The sequence below is a fragment of the Dermatophagoides farinae genome, chromosome 2 (assembly GCF_024713945.1).
Source record: "Dermatophagoides farinae isolate YC_2012a chromosome 2, ASM2471394v1, whole genome shotgun sequence".
Lineage (NCBI taxonomy): Eukaryota > Metazoa > Arthropoda > Arachnida > Sarcoptiformes > Pyroglyphidae > Dermatophagoides > Dermatophagoides farinae.
Window position 1 is genome coordinate 2,009,669 of NC_134678.1, and position 20,459 is coordinate 2,030,127.

At 29.9% G+C, this 20,459-nt stretch overlaps 6 protein-coding genes and 2 long non-coding RNA genes across 10 annotated transcripts; 3 read left to right on the plus strand and 5 right to left on the minus strand.

Annotated features, from left to right (window-relative positions):
* Positions 1-1,355: 1,355 nt before the first annotated feature.
* LOC124498658 (mitogen-activated protein kinase kinase kinase 7) lies at positions 1,356-3,463 on the minus strand. Its single transcript, XM_047062443.2, has 5 exons — positions 3,121-3,463; positions 2,826-3,051; positions 2,623-2,755; positions 2,073-2,553; positions 1,356-2,005 (listed from the first exon to the last, which is right to left on the minus strand). Exons 1-5 carry the CDS (start codon positions 3,211-3,213, stop codon positions 1,442-1,444), a joined length of 1,497 nt encoding a protein of 498 aa, XP_046918399.2. The 5' UTR covers positions 3,214-3,463; the 3' UTR covers positions 1,356-1,441.
* A 75-nt stretch (positions 3,464-3,538) lies between these two features.
* Positions 3,539-5,231, minus strand: LOC124498660 (actin, cytoplasmic A3a). The gene is given in 3 exon segments (XM_047062445.2): positions 3,539-4,101; positions 4,104-5,025; positions 5,099-5,231. Coding segments are annotated over 3 exon segments (1,092 nt in total). The 5' UTR covers positions 5,225-5,231; the 3' UTR covers positions 3,539-4,057.
* A 1,188-nt stretch (positions 5,232-6,419) lies between these two features.
* On the minus strand, positions 6,420-8,667 carry LOC124498659 (actin, cytoplasmic A3a). Its single transcript, XM_047062444.2, has 3 exons — positions 7,971-8,667; positions 7,655-7,790; positions 6,420-7,594 (listed from the first exon to the last, which is right to left on the minus strand). The coding sequence occupies exons 2-3, from the start codon at positions 7,778-7,780 to the stop codon at positions 6,590-6,592; spliced, it is 1,131 nt and encodes a 376-aa protein (XP_046918400.1). The 5' UTR covers positions 7,781-7,790; positions 7,971-8,667; the 3' UTR covers positions 6,420-6,589.
* Positions 8,668-13,928: 5,261 nt separating this feature from the next.
* Positions 13,929-15,088, minus strand: LOC124499156 (uncharacterized). 2 transcript variants are annotated; one of them, XR_012832075.1, is made up of 3 exons: positions 15,021-15,088; positions 14,473-14,675; positions 13,929-14,402 (listed from the first exon to the last, which is right to left on the minus strand). It is a non-coding gene; the product is annotated as an uncharacterized LOC124499156 (long non-coding RNA). The 2 variants fall into 2 exon arrangements; XR_006959537.2 differs by lacking the exon at positions 15,021-15,088 and adding an exon at positions 14,772-14,888.
* Positions 14,740-16,052, plus strand: LOC142597329 (uncharacterized). The gene is made up of 3 exons (XR_012832076.1): positions 14,740-14,884; positions 15,011-15,741; positions 15,802-16,052. It is a non-coding gene; the product is annotated as an uncharacterized LOC142597329 (long non-coding RNA).
* A 60-nt stretch (positions 16,053-16,112) lies between these two features.
* Positions 16,113-17,107, plus strand: LOC124499154 (uncharacterized). 2 transcript variants are annotated; one of them, XM_047063030.2, is made up of 2 exons: positions 16,113-16,286; positions 16,535-17,107. In XM_047063030.2, exons 1-2 carry the CDS (start codon positions 16,160-16,162, stop codon positions 16,882-16,884), a joined length of 477 nt encoding a protein of 158 aa, XP_046918986.2. In that variant the 5' UTR covers positions 16,113-16,159; the 3' UTR covers positions 16,885-17,107. The 2 variants fall into 2 exon arrangements, with proteins under 2 accessions (XP_046918986.2, XP_046918987.2); XM_047063031.2 differs by having other exon boundaries at positions 16,553-17,107.
* A 75-nt stretch (positions 17,108-17,182) lies between these two features.
* LOC124499151 (cholinesterase) lies at positions 17,183-19,091 on the plus strand. The gene is made up of 3 exons (XM_047063027.2): positions 17,183-18,149; positions 18,213-18,813; positions 18,869-19,091. Exons 1-3 carry the CDS (start codon positions 17,231-17,233, stop codon positions 19,053-19,055), a joined length of 1,707 nt encoding a protein of 568 aa, XP_046918983.2. The 5' UTR covers positions 17,183-17,230; the 3' UTR covers positions 19,056-19,091.
* Positions 19,092-19,137: 46 nt separating this feature from the next.
* LOC124499153 (uncharacterized) lies at positions 19,138-20,455 on the minus strand. Its single transcript, XM_047063029.2, has 3 exons — positions 20,341-20,455; positions 19,717-20,279; positions 19,138-19,664 (listed from the first exon to the last, which is right to left on the minus strand). Exons 1-3 carry the CDS (start codon positions 20,451-20,453, stop codon positions 19,138-19,140), a joined length of 1,203 nt encoding a protein of 400 aa, XP_046918985.2. The 5' UTR covers positions 20,454-20,455.
* Positions 20,456-20,459: the final 4 nt, after the last annotated feature.

Genomic DNA, 20,459 nt, shown 5'->3' on the forward strand with positions numbered 1-20,459 from the left:
CCACGATGAGCAATGATATTTGTGATCATTCATGTCAACGTGGAATATTTTACAATCACAGGAACGAAAAAAATTTTTTTTTTCATTTTCTCATTCAATTATACGAAAACTTTTTTTGCATTGTTTGTGTGTGTGTGTGTGTATGGTGATGATTTTCGTTTGCATCCGCTATTTTATTTTTTTTCCATTCATTCATTCTTTTTTCTTTTTGATGATGATCATATTGTATTGTTTGATTCGATAAATCTATCGATGATAATAATCATTGTCGAATTACGGATATGCGGATATATATCGAAGAAACAAATACATACGGACACATACACATACACACACACACACAACATAATGAAGATGATGACAAAATAAAGATGATGATGAATAATCTTGACATTTCAATTCATTCTCAATATGAAACGTCATTATCGATTTTGACTGCTTTCCATCATCATCATCATCATCATCATTATGGCATCAAATTTTCATTTCTTTTTTTTTCGCTGTTTTGTTTTGGAACAAATATGTAATTGTCCTTGCCTGTATCCTGTCAATTACCATTATTATTTACTATATAGTGAATGATGGATTAAGAAGGGGATAAGGGGGGAGACAAACGAATGGGCCGTTATCGAACAAATCATCCCGACAAAATTACCGATGTAATAAATTATATGAATGGATAAAATTATCATTATTTTATCGATTTGATAAATAACGTTGTTGCCTGAAACCTTTTTTTTTACTGTTTTCCTCATCAAAATCAATAATGTTTTCTAACCAATGATGAAAGAATCAATTCGATTCTTAAATTTTATTTTTCAAATAAATCATATTGAATAATGAAAAAATTTTAAATTTAGTAAAAACATTAAATTGATTTGTTGCTGTGTAGTTGTTGTTAAAATTCGAATAATAATGTTATTATCACGAACAAACGAAAAAAAAATCGATTGATTGATTGATTGATTTTTTTTAACCTTTTTCGTTCTCTGGAACAAACAAAGGTGGCAGAAACAGAAAAAACTATAAAGTTTTTGATGTCCATATATATATATTGTGATTCTCCCTTTCTCTCTTCTATCGTTTTCCCAGTTTTATCTATCACCTTACCTTATGACAACACGGAAGTGTGCGATAAATGTAGTGAAATACAAAAAAAAAATTTAATTTTCTGTTAGATGATAATGTTTGCTTAATAATGATATTGATGCTTTTCTTTTGTTTATAACTAATATTTTTTTTTTTTTTTTTTTTTGGTTTGGTTTGGTTCCAAAGCAAACAAAAAAAATTCAAAATTGAACTTTTATTGAATTCAAAAAAAAAACAAAAATACAACTCAAGATAAAAACGCCATCTTTTGTCGATCAATAAACATTATTTATTTGAAAAAAAACATTTATAAATTCCGCATTTAAAAATCATTGCATTTGATAATTTTGGATTATTGTTGAGACAGTTGTTGTTGTTGTTGTTGTTTATGACTAGAATGATCGATTAATATCCATTCACCATCTAAACGTTGTGGAACTGTATCTTTTTTTCTCATCAATTCAATCATTTGTTTAGCAAATGATGAACGAGTTTTTTGTAGATTCATTTTCTCTGTTGTCAGATGAATATAATGGGCTGATGAATCTTCAATCAGATGTGGATTGTTTCGTTTCTCCTCCAATTCTTTTATTCTATTCATCCAAAATTCACATTCAGATTTCATTCGATATAATTTTAATGCTGATTTGCGATGATTTTCAAATACAATCATTGATTGACTATTCTGAACGTTTGGTGGCGGTGGTACAAAATGTGGCGGTAGAAACAAATGAGCATTAAAATATTGGAATAATTCTTGAATTTTTTCTTCTGAAATTTCTTGATTTTCATTCACATTTTCCTGAGCTAATATGATTTGAGCATCACTTGAATTGGATCGTTTATGACCGACATTTGGTTTCGGTATTCTTGGCATTAGACAATCGTCAGAAAATATGGTATTATTGGTGGAATTCTAATAATAAACAAAATGGTCACATTTAACAACAATAATAATTAATAGAAATTTAAACATAACTTACAGTGCCAGTATTAACATTGGAAATGTTGGCTATTCTGATATATTCAAAATTTTCTTGTTTTATCGGATTGATCTCATCGTTTGCTTCATTAGGACATAAGCTCAAGATTTTTTCCATAATTATAACAACTTTTTCCATTGAAGGACGTTTGGAATGATCATAATCCCAACAATCGGTTATTAATCGTCGCAAAATTTCTGGACAATCACGCATCATTGGCGGTCTTGTACCATTTTGTATAGCCCATAATGTGGCATAATTATTATCAAAATTCTGAAAAGGAGCTTTTCGTGACAATACTTCCCAAAGGATTATTCCCCAGCTAAATACGTCACATTTTTCGGTATATTTTTTCGAACGAAATACTTCTGGTGCCATCCAACGAGGTGTTCCCAGATTTATTGACATTGTTGTTTGTTTTTCTCGAGCCGTACCAAAATCACAAATTTTTAATGTACGACATTTGTTTGTCAAAAGTAAACTATATATATATTTAGGACAACAAAATAATGCATTAGAACACCTGTCTGTGTAGGACACATGCACATACTTTAATGGTTTAAGATCACGATGAAGAATATTTAATGAATGTAGATAATGGACAGCACGAGCACATTGTAGGCACCAGGAAATGGAATGAGCCAATGTATATTTCACTGTACGCATATTTGTTGCATGTAAAACTAAATATAATGACAAAATCATATAGATAGATTATAATATTATTATAGATTATGAAACATTCATAATTACAATTAAAAAGATTGCCACCATCAGCGAATTCTAGAATAAGGCCAAAATCATTTTTTTCAACATTCAATGTAGTTCCATAAACACCAATAATATTTTCATGTTTGACACGTGACAATTGTTCGGCTTCTTTGAAAAAATCTTTTTTATTATAAATATATTTGATGGCAACTTTTTGTCCTTTCCATGATGCTTCTTTTACATAGCCAAAAGTACCATAACCGAGCATCTAAATGAGAATTTAAAAAAAAATAGTAAAAACAATTCATAACAGGTTGAATAAATAAATAAAATATACATTAGCAGCGATAAATTCTCCTGGATCAATATATGGAAGATTTATATGATTTAATGATAAATCTTCAAATTGATTATCAACCGAATCATTCATAATTGGGCAGCAATTTATATATAATGTAAATGTAAAATATAATGAAAATGGAATGATTAAAAATTTTTGATTTAGATTCAGGTAAGTATGATCAGGTTAAATTCATATAGACCATCATCATCATCATCAATATAAACCACCACCTCATCATCATCATCATCAGCATGATCGAGCTATCAAAAAAAAAAAAAAAAAAAATATCCAAGAGACAAAAATAAAATGAATGAAAACAAACAAAAAAACAAAGAAAAAGATGCGGACAAAAACATAGATTAATGCGACATCTATCGAATAAAAGAATTAATTGAATTGACACTTGTTGAAATTTTTTTTTTGTTTGTTTGGAATGTTTATTGCTGAAAATTAATACTTTATTCGATTTGATTTTTTTTTTAAATCTGGTCCAGTTTTTTTTAGAATTTCATCTAGCCACATGACAATGAAATTGACATATTTTAAGGAAAAGAACACAAAATTATTTTGATTGAATTTTGATAACGGAAAAGGTTAATTGGAAATCATCGGTATTAATCATACTACAAAAAAAAATGCCTCACATGTTATTTTTCTTGAATATGGTAAATGCAATCATGGAATGGATTTTGTTTAAAACTAATCAAGTGTTTCATTTTTTTTTTAGAAAAAAATAGCAATCAATTAGAAAAATGTATTTTGAATGAATGTAGAAAAAAAATTGTCATTACTGTTATTCGGAATATAGTTTGGAAATGTGATTTTTGCCATTTCGGAAATGTTTTGGATTTTTTTTTGTTTTTTTTTTCACCAAGCTATCTTCTTCTGTCAATTTTAAAAGCATTTACGGTGAACAATTGATGGTCCTGATTCATCGTATTCTTGTTTCGAAATCCACATCTGTTGGAAGGTTGATAATGAAGCCAAAATTGAACCACCAATCCAGACGGAATATTTTCGCTCTGGTGGAGCAATGATTTTGATTTTCATTGTTGATGGTGCCAATGCAGTGATCTCTCTTTGCATACGATCAGCAATACCTGGATACATGGTTGTACCACCAGATAAAACTGTATTGGCATACAAATCTTTACGAATGTCGACATCGCATTTCATGATCGAATTGTAGGTAGTCTCGTGGATGCCATTGGCTTCCATTCCGAGGAATGATGGTTGAAACAGAGCCTCTGGGCAACGGAATCGCTCGTTACCGATTGTGATGACTTGACCGTCAGGCAATTCGTAGGATTTTTCCAATGATGAAGAGCTAGCAGCAGTAGCCATTTCCTGTTCAAACTCCAAAGCTACATAGCAAAGCTTTTCTTTGATGTCACGAACAATTTCTCTTTCAGCTGTGGTGGTGAATGAATAACCACGTTCGGTCAAAATCTTCATAAGGTAATCGGTGAGATCACGACCGGCAAGGTCAAGACGAAGAATAGCATGTGGGAGAGCGTAACCTTCGTAGATTGGAACAGTGTGCGATACACCATCACCTGAATCAAGAACGATTCCGGTGGTACGACCAGAAGCGTACAACGATAGCACAGCTTGAATGGCAACATACATGGCCGGTGTGTTGAATGTTTCAAACATGATTTGGGTCATCTTTTCACGGTTAGCTTTCGGGTTCAATGGGGCTTCGGTCAAGAGAACAGGGTGTTCTTCTGGAGCAACACGAAGTTCATTGTAGAATGTATGATGCCAGATTTTTTCCATGTCATCCCAGTTAGTGACAATACCGTGTTCAATGGGGTATTTCAAGGTCAAAATACCACGTTTTGATTGAGCTTCATCACCTACATACGAATCTTTTTGGCCCATACCAACCATGACGCCCTAGAAAATTTAATGAATCATTTATTAGATAAAAAAGTAAAAATAATGGAAAAGACGACCAAAATTTACATACCTGATGACGTGGTCGTCCAACAATGGACGGAAATACTGCTCGTGGAGCATCATCACCGGCAAATCCGGCTTTACACATACCGGATCCATTATCAATAACTAAAGCGGCAACATCATCGTCACACATTTTCAATGATTTTTATCGGTGAATTTAATAATGAAGAAAAATAAATATATTCGATAATTAACACTTTCTCAAGAAAAAAAATTGAAAGATTATATGATTCAATAGTTTTGCTTTTGGCCGTTTGATGATCACACACAGACAAAAAAAAAGACAAATTAAGTCCAATAACGATAAAAAAAACAAAGTGAATGAAACAAGAGAGAAAAGCTGACGTCAAATAAATAGCAATTGTTTAAAACTGCCATGAAGTAGCAGCCATGAAATATGAGTATCTTTGTGTGTGTGTGTGTGTGTGTCTATGTCTGTGTTTGAGATTCTTGATGTGTAAGAAAAATGACCGCCGCTGAGTGTCACTACTGACCCGGTCGTCCCACCCAATTTATATATTAAAATTATAGCCGCAGACGCTGTTTGCTTTTTACAATTGAAATTGTGGGTGCATGTTCAAATGTTTGCAAAATAAATATAAAAAAAAAATAAAATCTTTATAAGATACGGATGCCGCAATATTTGCTGTTTGGTTGTTGTTGGCCGATAAATGTCATGATAATACGCATGACAACATTGCCAATATATTGGCTAAAAAGAGGTTCCCTATTGTAATAGCGATAATGATAATGTTGGTAATAAACAATAGCGCCACCGTTGTAGATTTTTTTTTTTGGAAAATATAAAATCCTTTTCAATTTGAAATTACCGCCATAATTATCCAAAAAAAATTATAATCGGATAATACTGTATATATTAGTTCTATAGTGACTACATTACTTACATACACTTTTATATAACAATGTAAAGGGGATAGACCAAAAAAAATTAATAGAATCAAATTTTTCATCATCATCATCATCAAACAAATCCATAATCGTTGTTATATTGATTGAATCACGTTAAAATTCAATTGAATTTTTTTTTTAGAACAAATTTTTTTCAATTTTAACAAGAAAATCCCGGAAAATAATAATGATGTGTAATTATTTTGTGCCATCAAAATTTATTTAAATTTTTTTTTATATATTTAAAATGACAAAAAATTTTTTTTTTAAATAGAAAATCCATCAATGTGTTATTGTGTGTGTGTTGTGTGTGTATCAATGTATTAAAATGACATGCAAAGAAATTAAGCAAACATTTTTTTTTACTGGAATATATTTCTCAATATAAACACACAAACGCAGAGAAAAAGAGATACAGATGACATGAAAACTTTCTGTTAATAATAAAATAAGAAACTTTTAACAATCTTAAATATGGATGTTGTTCAAGATGGTGTTTGTAAATGTGTGTGTGTGTCTGTATGGTTTGTATTTGTGTGAGGGATGTAGGTTGTGTGTGTGGCTTCTGGCAGACAATTTGTTAGTTGATTTAGAAACATTTACGATGAACAATTGATGGTCCTGATTCATCATATTCTTGTTTAGAAATCCACATCTGTTGGAAGGTTGACAATGATGCCAAAATTGAACCACCAATCCATACGGAATATTTTCGTTCTGGTGGAGCGATGATTTTGATTTTCATGGTCGATGGTGCCAATGCAGTGATTTCCTTTTGCATACGATCGGCAATACCTGGATACATGGTTGTACCACCAGACAAAACAGTGTTCGAATACAAATCTTTACGAATGTCGACATCGCATTTCATGATCGAATTATAAGTAGTTTCGTGGATGCCATTAGCTTCCATGCCAAGGAATGATGGTTGGAACAATGCTTCTGGGCAACGGAATCGTTCGTTACCGATGGTGATAACTTGACCGTCAGGCAATTCGTAGGATTTTTCCAATGATGACGAACTAGCAGCAGTTCCCATTTCTTGCTCGAAATCCAAAGCTACATAGCAGAGTTTTTCTTTGATGTCACGAACAATTTCTCTTTCAGCCGTGGTGGTGAATGAATAACCACGTTCGGTCAAAATCTTCATAAGGTAATCGGTGAGATCACGACCGGCAAGGTCAAGACGAAGAATGGCATGTGGAAGAGCGTAACCTTCGTAGATCGGAACAGTGTGTGATACACCATCACCTGAATCAAGAACGATGCCGGTGGTACGACCGGAAGCGTACAATGATAGCACGGCTTGAATGGCAACATACATGGCCGGTGTATTGAATGTTTCAAACATGATTTGCGTCATCTTTTCACGGTTAGCTTTCGGGTTCAATGGGGCTTCGGTCAAGAGAACAGGGTGTTCTTCTGGAGCAACACGAAGTTCATTGTAGAATGTGTGATGCCAGATTTTTTCCATGTCATCCCAATTAGTGACAATACCGTGTTCAATGGGGTATTTCAAGGTCAAAATACCACGTTTTGATTGAGCTTCATCACCTACGTACGAATCTTTTTGGCCCATACCAACCATCACACCCTAATTTTATCATAAGCATCATCAATCAATAATTTAAGGTATTATATTATGGGTACATACCTGATGACGTGGTCGTCCAACGATGGAAGGGAAGACAGCTCGGGGAGCATCGTCTCCAGCAAATCCGGCTTTGCACATACCAGATCCATTATCAATAACAAGAGCGGCAACATCATCGTCACACATTTTGGCAGATCTATATAAAGAAAAATGTAACCAAATAAGTTTTTTGAATGCAAGACAAAAAGATGACAAATTTCGAATTTGAAAAATCAACAGGATCCAATAAAAAAAAATCAAACTTTACTAATCAAAAGGAAACGCCCTTCTTTTGCTTATATTCCCTCCACAACAAAGAAAAAACATTAGAACTTACCAAAAATTTAGAATTTGGTTTTTCTTTACAACAAAAAAAATGATTCAAAAATAAATTGGTCGGTAAATTAATTTCAATTGATGAAAATCGTAAAGGAATGTGTTTGTTTTTTTTTTAAAATAATTTTGTCGGAATGCTGATAAAACACACAGAAATGAGCACAAAAAACACACCGTTGAAATTTTTTTCGAAAAAAAAAGTAAACGAACGAAACAAAAGCCAATAATGAAATGATGAGGAATACGATCAGCTTTAAAAAAAATCAAATGATCAATGGCTGTATATGAATTAGGGGCGAACCGGCTTGCTTATAATAAGTATCGTTGCAGTTTTTTTTTTTTTTTAGTTAAGGTGGTGATGTCGTAGTGGTATTGAATAATGGAATGTAGTATAGATATGATTAATACATACAAGGTGGTTGTGTTGTTTTATGTATCAAACAAATCCGACAGTGGTTGTGTTTGTAATAAAAAAAAAACAGGACATTTTTACGGGCAACAAACGAAAAAAATTTTTTGCCCATCACTCACTCTCTTTCACATACACACAAACACATACTCATAGACCAAACAGGCGTGGCCATTTGATTCAAAAACTCAAAAACATGACCATATTTGGAAATTTCTCGATCACAAATATCGATCCAAGGCGGAGTTTTTTTTTACAATCACTCACACACACACACACTCAGTGTATCAATGAGAGTATACCTCTACAAAAACCACCATTATGATGATGATGATGGCCGAACAGTGGTAAAACAATGAAATCTCATCCGCCATGACTCATGTATTCATGTTTTTTTTTCAACGAAAAAAAAAATAAAAAAAAATACAACTCCACCGCATTGCGCCGGCTGGTTTTTTTTTCAGCAAATTCTTTTTTTTCTGTTTGTTTGTCTGTTTGATAATTTTCATTTCATTTTTTTTTTTTTTTTAGATTTCGAATCTGATATTATGATGATGATGATGATAATGACCATGATGATGATTGTCGAGAAAAAAGAAAACAAGATTCTTTCTCTTCATCATTTATTTCGTTTTTCTTTTGATGATGATGATGATGATTCTTACCCTTCACCCCCAACCATGGTATCATCATCATCATCATCATCGTCACTATCAATGTATTTCTATTTGTTGATCATAGCTATAGAAAGAGAGAGAGAGAGAGAGAGAGAGAGTAGTAGTAGTAGATGTGTGTATATCTTATTCGTCCACATCATAAACATGGACAATCAAAAACTCTAAAATGTTTTGAATGTTTCTGGATGTTTTTGTTTTCGCTTTTAGTTTTTTTTTTTTGGTTATACATAAATATGAATCTTGATGATATTGATGATACCAGAAATTAAACATTATGTATGAATCAAAAAAAATAAAAAAATTCATTGCCAATGATCAGTGCAATGTTGTTATTCAATGTCAATGTTTAATATACACACACACCCAAACCAGAAAAAAATTGATGATGATGATGCATACGGATCCCAATCGATCTTAATCATCATCATCATCATACCTCAATCCTTGTTATATTGATCTAATTTATAATCGAAATATACAATCAAATCCTATGCAATAATCTTATCAAGTGACCAAGGAAGTTTTATTTCAATTTTTTTTTGTTATTTTGAAATTTCAATTTCAATTGGGAGTTTTATCCATCATCCAAAAAAAAAAAAAAAAAATAAACGGAATCAATTTCATCATTTCTATACAATCAATGTAACTATTTGACTTAAATCAATTATTAATTATTTTTGTCACCTAGACATTTTAAACATAGTCAACACATAAAATGATGTTGTTGGATTATTACCACACACACACACACACACACATATCACACATCATTGATGTTATGATTTTACTATTATATGGGCATAATTCGGTAATAACAACAAAATCTTTTTTCATTGCCTACACACATAGTGGCCAGCAAAAGCCTACACACACACACACACTGAAGTTTATATGATTAGAAATGAAAATGGAGAAAGTGAAAACAAATAAAAAAACCGTTTTTTATTCAATTTTGATTGAAATTAGGATACAATTTGGAATTGGAACAATTATTTATCAGTTGTTGTTGTTGTTGATGCTGTTGCTGTTATCATCCCTTGACACCGAAAGTAAAGTTTGAATAAAATAAAATAAAAAACAACCGCGCCAATCTTTTTGTGCGTGTGTGTGTGTGTGTATTCTCGTTGTAATGAATTATAAATGAAAAATCATGCCGAATTTTGTTGTCGCCCACCTAAATTTTCTGTTTCTCTCACTCTCTCTCTTTTCCTTTTTTTTTTACTAATTCGGTTGTTGATCATGAACCTTGAACTGGAAAAAAAAGATTTAAATAATGGAAAATAATGGAATGATGATGAAAAATAATAAAAAAATCATACCGAATGATTCGAATGGAATTAATAATAAAAAAAAAATGCTGTTATTCGTGGAAAAAAAACTCTTTTACAGATGTGAACAAAAAAAAATTCTCAGAATCATCAGAACCATATAATAAATCTAAACATAGTGACATGCACATTTATTCAAATCGAAAAACGAGACAAATAAAAAAATGTTTTTCGTGTCTACAATCATAAACAGCAAATTTGTCCCATTCATCATATCATCATCGGAAAACTGATCAAATGTGAATGCTTGAATTCAAACAGACATAACGATCAAATGTTGAATGAAATAAATCGACACCATGTGTCATGTGTATCGTTCTTTTCGTTGTAGTTAAATGTTTGTATGTTGTTATCTTATGATGATTGTCGCGTGTCTGGTATGTGGTCAGATTATTTTAATCACAGAATAGCTGCTGATTGATATGAATAACTGGCCAGATGTATACCCTGTTTGTGTTTGTGTTTGTATGTGTGTGTTTATGTCTGTGTGGCCATACTAAATACACCATGTGTTGACCATATTATTATTCTCTCGACAATATGTTTGAAAATCTTTCAATCAGTATACAATTGAATAACAAATAAAAATGAATGAATGAATAAATCTATAACCGTAAATCTATCATGTTAAATGCTAAAAATAGATTCAATTTAAACGTTCATCATCACATTCTTTTTGTTCATTCATAAATTTTAAATAAAATAATTTTGAATTGACAAATGAGGAATTTAGACAAGCTCAAACAAAATAAAGTTCAAGAAAAAAAAACGTGAACAAACAAAAAAAAAATATGCAGTTGATTAATTTTTATTTTTATTTTTCTTCTTCATATATATTGAATTTAATTTGATTCGAACGATCAGTATCATCATCATGATTTTAATGATGATGATCATCATAATTATTGCCTCTTTATATACAATATAATAGATTAAACGTGAACGATGAACATATCGATTGTTTTGTATTGGATTATATTATAAACCATCGGGACTAATCAAAATCATTGATTTGTTCATTTATATTTTAATTACCTCGAATATAAATGCTTTTTTCGGTACAATACAATATGTACAAGATTGAAATGATTGATCTGTTTCAAAAATAAATAATCAAACATCTGAACAACAACAACAACAATATTTACATACATCATTCATATATATATTTTGTTGTGTTTCGATGAATTAGTTTGAAATAACGGAAAATGAAATTTCTTTTGATAAAATTGAAGAAAAATATTTCGATCCAAAGGATAAATTTTCATTTCATCATTCCATATGATCACAGTGTAAAAAGTTTAAGCATTTCAAACCAAAAAAAAAACGGTTATTCGACCCATTTTTGGCATCAAAAAAAAATTTTTTTTCATTTAAAGATAAACACATTCATTGATACGGTAAAAATTGCATAAATTATAATTATTATTTCCTATCTTCAGATAATAACAATCGTGTCTTATGTATTAACGCAAGAAGCTATATTACTGACAACACTGTATTTTACTGAATGAAAAAAGTCAAAAAAAAAAAAAATAAAAATCACCATTTCATAATGATTTCGGTGATTGTTGATTATTATCTGCAAATGAGAAATAATTAGAAAGAAAAAAATCTCATCAAAAAAAAATAGTGAGATTCATTTGGCCACTTGCAATATGATCAACTTGGTGTTGTGTGTGTCTGTCCGTTTTTATTTATTTATTTTTTGATGATGATTTCCTTTCATTTTCATTTCATTTTTATCTCTCGTTTTTTATTCGCTGCTATTTTTACCCGTTCATCATCATCATCATCATAATATGTGGTCAATTATCAATAACAAATATGTAAAGAAAAAAAAAATCTTAGCCTTTTGTATGATGAAAGCTAACTAGCTAGCTATAGCTAGCTATGGCAACAAAAAAAAAAAAGAAGATGGATTGATCCGGACATATTGGATTGTATCCATTGCTTTGCGATTTAGATACTTTCATTGGAAACGATGATTGCATACATCTCAACAAGAAGGTGGATAAATTGTATTTGCATACGCTCGACATACACTCACATACCTTTATCAATCAATTCTATTTGACATAATATGATGGTTATTATTATTATTACTTACACCCAATGAATGAGAGATGAAAAATGGCCACATTTTTTTTATTTTACCTGTGACATATAAAAATCATATATCTTTTGGCTCAAGTAACAAATATTTTTTTTTATTGTTTGTTTTTTGCTTTCAAGTGTTTTTGTCTTGTGTGTGTGGGTGTGTGTTTTTTGATCATAGAATTTTCGAGGTTATTGAATAAGAAAATCCAAAAAAAAAAACAAATTGCAAATAAATTCATTCAATACTAACACGTCACCAAAACCAAATTATTACGGTATATTCAACAATGACAAAAAAAAATCCTGACAACATTGCCTTTTCTTATTTTCTAACTTGTTGTTGTTGCACTGTTTGTTATACCTGTTGATTCGATATATATATATCATTATGCACATAACATACACATTTTTTCTTTTCTTTTTTTACGACATTTATCTATAGTTTCAATCGGAAAAAAAATCATCAAAAAAAAGTTAATTAATTTGATCCAGATAAAAATGATGATGATGATGACAATGAGGACATCAAATAATGATGATAAAAAAAATGATAATCTTGTTAATGATGAAAAAAAAGAAATTTTTTTCTTAAGAAGACTATAATCGTGTAATAGACACCCAAACAACATTTGTAATTGAAATTATGTTTCTGAAATTTTATGATGATGATGATGACGATGATGATCACTTATCATCATCATTATTTGACAATGATTATAGAGATATATATAGTCGATGAACAAATGATGAAATACGGGGTGTCATATATAATGAAATGAAATCGCCCCCCCCAAAAAAAAATGAAAAAGTGAAAAATTCAGGTATATTTCAGGTTCTTTTGCTTCATTGGATCCAAGATTATCATCATCATTATTGCCATCATAAATGTCTTTTTTTTTGTATTGTTTTTGTTTTCAAATAATCATCAGTTTAGATTTATGTTCGATGATGAACAAACAAATAGAAAAATGGTTGATGATCAATTATATTGATTGGATGGATTTCACTATCTAAGCTAGATCTTGATTATCGAGGGAAATTTTTTTTTTTCTTCATTATTCACAAAATCGCTGTGTGTGAGTGTGAATGTTCGCTTCAATCGATCAATTGTTTTCGACTTTGACATTCAATATCCAATTTGATAATCCATGATACATTTGGGATGAATATCGATTATCAGGATAAAATGAAATTTTCTGAATGAAGAAAACAAAATTATTTCGACTATAAATAGTGTAATAATGATACAATCAATGAGGATCATTAATCATTGAATTGGAAAAATTCAAACGAATTTTTTTTCTGATAAACAAAGAAAATTTATTCGATTTGAAATAAAAGAGAATCCATAAACAAAATGTCAACAAACTATCCATTTATTTTAATCATGTATAATTTGATTGATTCTTATGAAAAATAAAACCACCGCCACCACAAACATTTCATTTCATATTCATATTCATTTTTTTTTTGTTGCTGCACCGGAAAACTAAATGGAAAACAGGATGGAATTTTGCTTTTTTTGTTTGTTTGTTTGTCAATTTGAAATTTATCATTCTCAATAGCCAAATGACAAAAAATTTACACCGAATTTTTTTTCCGCTTTGATAACAGATTTACAGATTCTTCAGAATGGCTTCGCCCATTTATTAACTCTTTTTTTTTGTCAACAGGATTCAGTTGAAAATTTTTTTTTGTTTTGTTTGAATTTCAAACGAAACAGAAAAAAAATCATTTAACCGTTTAAAATTGTCGAGTATTTTTAATTTTGATTCCCCTCTGGTTCTTTCTGGTTAATTGTAGACAAATTTTTTCAAGTCCCCATTTATCTTGTGGTGATGAATGAAATCGAAAATAAAAATATTCAAAATTTGTTGCATTATGATTGCCATCAGCTAATAATAATAATTGTCTGGTGTCTATTTTTTTAAAAAGAAAACAAAAATTAGCCTCATTAATAGTAGAAGAAAAAAAAAGTATTATTAGTACCGGTTGCCGATATACGATATCTTCATTCAATCCATTGAAGATTTCTTATCATTCTTTCTATATAGATTTGGTGTTCCAAATATGTAAAAAAAGCATTTACACAGATGAAAAAAAACTAGACAAAAGCGTCAATCATCATTATCATCATCAACGAAAAAAAAGTCATCTTGATATATTATAATAACAACATTTAAGATAGAAATCTATGAAGGAGAGAGAAAAAAAGAATTAAACAGACAAAAACATTGTTGGATAGAAATGGTCATCATCATTATCATCAAAAATGTGTGAATGTTTACCGTTTTAGTCATATATCATCATCATTTGTTTCCATTTTTTTGTTCTTTCACCGGTTGATTTAAATCATTTGTAATTTAAGCCTACCAATGAAAAAAAAAATGAAAATCTTCAAGTTACAGTTAAATATCATATGTAGCAATCAACGAGAAAATAAATCTAATAGTATCAGTATTCACAACTGGTGCATAATTGCTCCAATTTAAGCCTACCAATGAAAAAAAAAATGAAAATCTTCAAGTTAAATATACCTTTGTTGGGATTAGGATTTGTAGTCTTTATTTTCTCATAATTATCATTAATATCGTTTGCATTTTTTTCACATTTGATTTTGTCATCGTCGTCGTTGTTGTTTTTGATAATGATGATGATGATGATCGCCATTGAAATTCATGTGAAAAACAAAAACCAACGATAATGTCAATTTTGCAGTCAGCTAATAAATGGATCGAATGTGTTTGGATAATCGAAAAAAAAAATTTCAGCGACATGTACGACATCTTTCGGATGGAGTTTGAAACAAAAATCGATACAAATGATTTTATTTTTCACAGTTGTCACGAATTTTATTATTATTTTCATATTTGAAAACAAATGTCATCATATCAAAGTTTATCTCAATCTTATCGATTGATGCTGCAACCATAGATTTGTTTTTATATGACAAATGAAAATGATGTAAACAAATGTTATTGATTATTTTTTCACTTTTGGATACATCATGGAAATAATTAATGATGAATATCCCAAATGAATTCATGTTTGATTGATAAAGATAGTGTTTTTTTTTCTTTATTCTCAGATAAATTACTAATTGAAATCACATAATGTCTAGGTCAGCATGTATACATTTGTGAAATTATTTGATCAAAATAAAAAATCAATTAATATTAGCATACGCCATAAATGTTAATATGAATTCTGTTCGGTCTAATGGTCATCACTGTCATCATCATCATCATCATCATCAAGGTTAGTGTTTGAAATAGAATTTAATAAAAAAAAACTACTGCATTTCTTATATTCCAACAGATATATCTCGATGATGATAATGAGATTGATATGTACACTCATCATAACAATTCCCTTGATGTTTTCTTCTTTTTTTTCGGCTATCGATAAAAGTGATTGTCAAACATCGTCATCATTATGATACTATTCATATATATCAAACTAAATTTTAGATTGATTTTCAATTTCCGACAAAAAAAACCAGACTAAACACGCATGTACGGATAAAGATTTATGAATCACATATATAAAAATGGATTCGATTCTGAAAATGAAAATATTTTTTTTTATACATTCTGATGATACTGATTTGGTGACCGATATAATTTAAATTTGGGTAATCATCAATTGATTCAAAAAAAAAAAAAAATAGAAAAAAATGCTTTCTACACACACATTGATTCTATGTTTGGTAATAATCCTACCATTTCTAGATGGTACAATTCAAGTGATGACCAAAAATCAATTGGTACAAGATTGTAATTCGACACCAAGTCTTGAAAATGGTAAGTAACGTAGAAATGGTGTGCTTTTCAATTGACGAATTATATGAAATTTATTAATTAACATATTAAATTGATAGCAAAAAAAAACTTGCATGTCATGATGAATGTCAAATCAAAAACAATTAACCAACTAATCAAACCTTCCCATTCTAATTAACAATGTATATGCTTTACAACAACAACAACAACAACGAAAACCCGCCTTTAACTAACATATTGCCAAATATGGAACTTGGATTAATTCAAAGTGAATGCTCAATTTTTAGTGAATGAAGTACGAAAATTCGTTGATAATTGTATCAAAACTAAAGATGGTATTCGATTCCGTAAACGATATCCACATCTGAACAAAATGATGAATTCAAATGAGATGAGTCCGGTATTATGGCTAAAAGATCCATTCCTTTTATCCACACCATCGACAACATCATTGCCATGCGATCCTTCTCATACATCATCATGTATGATTCAACCAACGCAACAACAACAACAATCACAATCACCATTCGAAGGAATGGATGAAAAATTGATCAAAAAAATTATTCTATTAGAATTTTTGAATCAATTTCAACCACCAAAAGATACAAGCATTTTCTGATGCATAATCTTTTTCATGTTTTGCTTCATTAATTTTGATTCCATATCATTTTCAATCAAATTATGAAATCATACAAATTTTTTTTTATCATTCAACCATAATGTAGATGTCATGATATTGACAAATTGAATCATATCAAGTCAAAAAAAATGAACAGATTAAATAATCTTAAAAATGGAAATTTTTTTATGATTAAGAACCTCAACGTTATTTCAACACTAATTGTTACAATGATCAATCCAAGTTGTTAAAATTATTATATGATGATAAAATTAAATAAAATAAGAAATGACAAACATTGGAGTAAATCATATCATTGTGGTTGTTTGTAGAGTACATTTCGTACATGATTTTTTGTTGTTTATGTTGTTGTGAAAAGATGAATTCGTTTTTGTACCAAGTAATAACATTATTGTTGGTTATTATAGAGACTATCAATGGTGATCGAGTAGAAATACTTGTTCCAAAAGGATCGATTGCTGGTGAAAAGTATTCGTTGAATGATGGCCATTCTGTGACTAGATTTCTTGGCATCCCATATGCAAAACCACCGTTGGGAAAACTTCGTTATCGACGACCAGTTCTTATTGAAAAATGGAATCAAACTATTGAAGCATTACACTGGCCAAATAGTTGTTATCAGAAGCCAGAGTTTCTACATCGATATAATAATAAAAATTTTGTTGAAGATTGTTTATATCTGAATATTTGGTCACCGGATGTCAATGTCAATGAACAAAATCTGAAGCCAGTTTTGATATGGATACATGGTGGTGCTTTTACTAAAGGTGGAACAAGTGATAGTTTATTTGATTTAGAAAGATTAGCAGTAATGGCCGATGCGATTATGGTCAGCATTAATTATCGTCTATCTGGTCTTGGATTTTTCTATTCCGATCAAGTTGATGAAATCAAAGGCAATCAAGGTCTTTGGGATCAAGTTATGGCATTAAAATGGGTGAATGAGAATATACGTTATTTTGGTGGCAATGCAAATGCCATTACATTGATGGGCAATAGTGCTGGATCTTGGGCTGTCAGTTTACATATTCTTTCACCTGTTTCTAGAGATTTGTTCAATAACGCCATGATGTTGTCTGGAGCAGCAAATTATTATGCTGTGAGAAAAGCTGAAGATATAGTTCCAAAAACTTTAAATGTAATCCGTTCGATTGGTTGCGCCACCGAAGACGATACTGTTATCAATGAATCGATTGTAGAATGTATGGAACAAGCAGATGTTGAAAAAGTTGAAAACCTATCAAGTAAGAAATTGATTTAATATTGAATTGAATAAAAAATTAGTCTTCTTACTTTTTTTTCCAAAGGTATAAGATCATTAGTTGTGATAGATAATGAATTTCTTCCAGACAATCCAATCAGTATGATTAAATCGGGAAATCATAAAAAAAATTTCAATCTTTTAGTCAGTACGGTCGAAGATGAAGGTTCATTCATATTTGCACGAACAAACGACAGTTTTGGAAAAGAAGAATTGTCATTGAATGATGCAAAATCAATTTTGATCAAAAATATTGAATTCGTCAATCAAGATGATAAATCATACGATACGGACGCAATGTTGAAAACCTATTTTGGACGATTCAATGAATTTTATGATGATACAGATTTATTTAAAAAACAAGTCGGTATTGCTTTTGGTGATCTGATTATCGCATGTCCAACATTGAATTTTGCTAAACAATTGTACAAATCGGATCCATCCACAATAAATGTTTATCAATGGTTTTATAAAGCTAAATTAGGTCGGGTAAAAGATTTATGTTCCAAATGGGGTGGTACATGTCATACTGATGAATTATATCCGATGTTCGGAAAACCATTTGAACAACGACAATATTTTCATAATCGAGAACGTGAAATTTCTGCAGAAATTATAGATTTTATCAAATCTTTCATAAGAACAGGGTAAGAAATTTTAATTGATAGTGAAAATTAATTATCCATGAATGTATGAATACAGGAAACCGGGGCAATCGCATATGGAATGGCAAAAATATTTTATGACAAATACAGGCATCAATGATGATAACAAAATGGTCATTACACCATATTATGAAATTGCCAACAATTATCGGACATATGAAAGTTTTAAATTTAATCTTAAACAGACCGAATGTGAAATTGTATGGAATGCATTGTACCAATGATGATCAAATGATGTGCATGAATAAATTTTTTTTTTTTTTTTGAAATATTCTATTATATCAGATCATTATATGGAATTTATATTCATACAAGTGAAGTCTGTATGAATATAATCATATATTGAAAAATGAATATGCAAATATGTCCAAGTGATCCAAGACACATTGGTAAAATTTCATAGAAATAATAAGACTTAAAATGACGACGATAGACGGCAAGTTCATGTATTTTAAAAGCGTTTGATAATGAGATAGCTTTTGAATGTTTTTGATATTTTGAATAATAATTATGTGATGTTTCGATCGATTTATCCAATAATTCATAATAAATGTCATCGAATCGATTAATAACATTCTGTGAGGTCCATGATAGAATACAAATAAATATTGATCGTAAAATATTCATGAAGAAATGAAAAAAAAATATTTCATTGCCATGAAATTTTGTTTGGCCAAAGAAAAAGACAATATTATTCAGGTAAGAAAAAACGGTGTCGATTACGCTGCAGAACAATGTCATTGAACACATCCGATTGAATTCATATAGTGTTTTACCTAAGGCTTTTATATCGTTGATCAATTCGAATGAATCATCTTTAGTTAGATTATTATCTAATTGATTGAAATAACATTAACAATAGTTAGTATCATCAGAATAGCTTACCATCAATTTCACTGAGCTTTCGTATCAATATGTCAAATGTTCTCTTGGATAGAGAAAACATTAAAAAATGAAGATCATAAAAGAATGCCATATAGGTATAGCCGAAATACATATGTGAAACAACTAATAGATGTAAAAAATTAATTTGATGAAATTGTTTGTAAATAAACCATACAATGAACGCAAACATTGACATATAGCCTAATAGACGAATTGATATTGATTTCGATATTTTTATATGATGATCATATTTAAATAAAATTGGACTATTGAAACATTTCAAGATTTTTGTTCCATTGAAAATAAATAAAATAATCAATACGAAATTGAATAGATTCTTAATCCGCCAAGACCAAACGAATGAAAATTTCAATAATGGCTGTGTTTTGATTGATTTGATGAATTGTGAATAGAATTCGATAAACATTTGTCCATGTGAATACAAGACAAATGATGTGGTTATAATGAAATATGTACGCCATATTGCCGTTAAAATGAAAGAAAATGACAGAATCCAAGACTTTTTCGATTGTTCGTATCCATATAAGGAAATACCTAATAGACTTTGATCGATTTTTTAAACAAATAATTAATTTTTTATTATATTTTTTATATTTATAATACCTGTAAAAACGGAAAAATAAATCAATGTTTTCATTTTCATTTTCATTTAACATAACGTTGTCTTTTGATGGATCACAATTCTTATTGCGCCTCATTTTGACACAAGGTGGCATTATTGT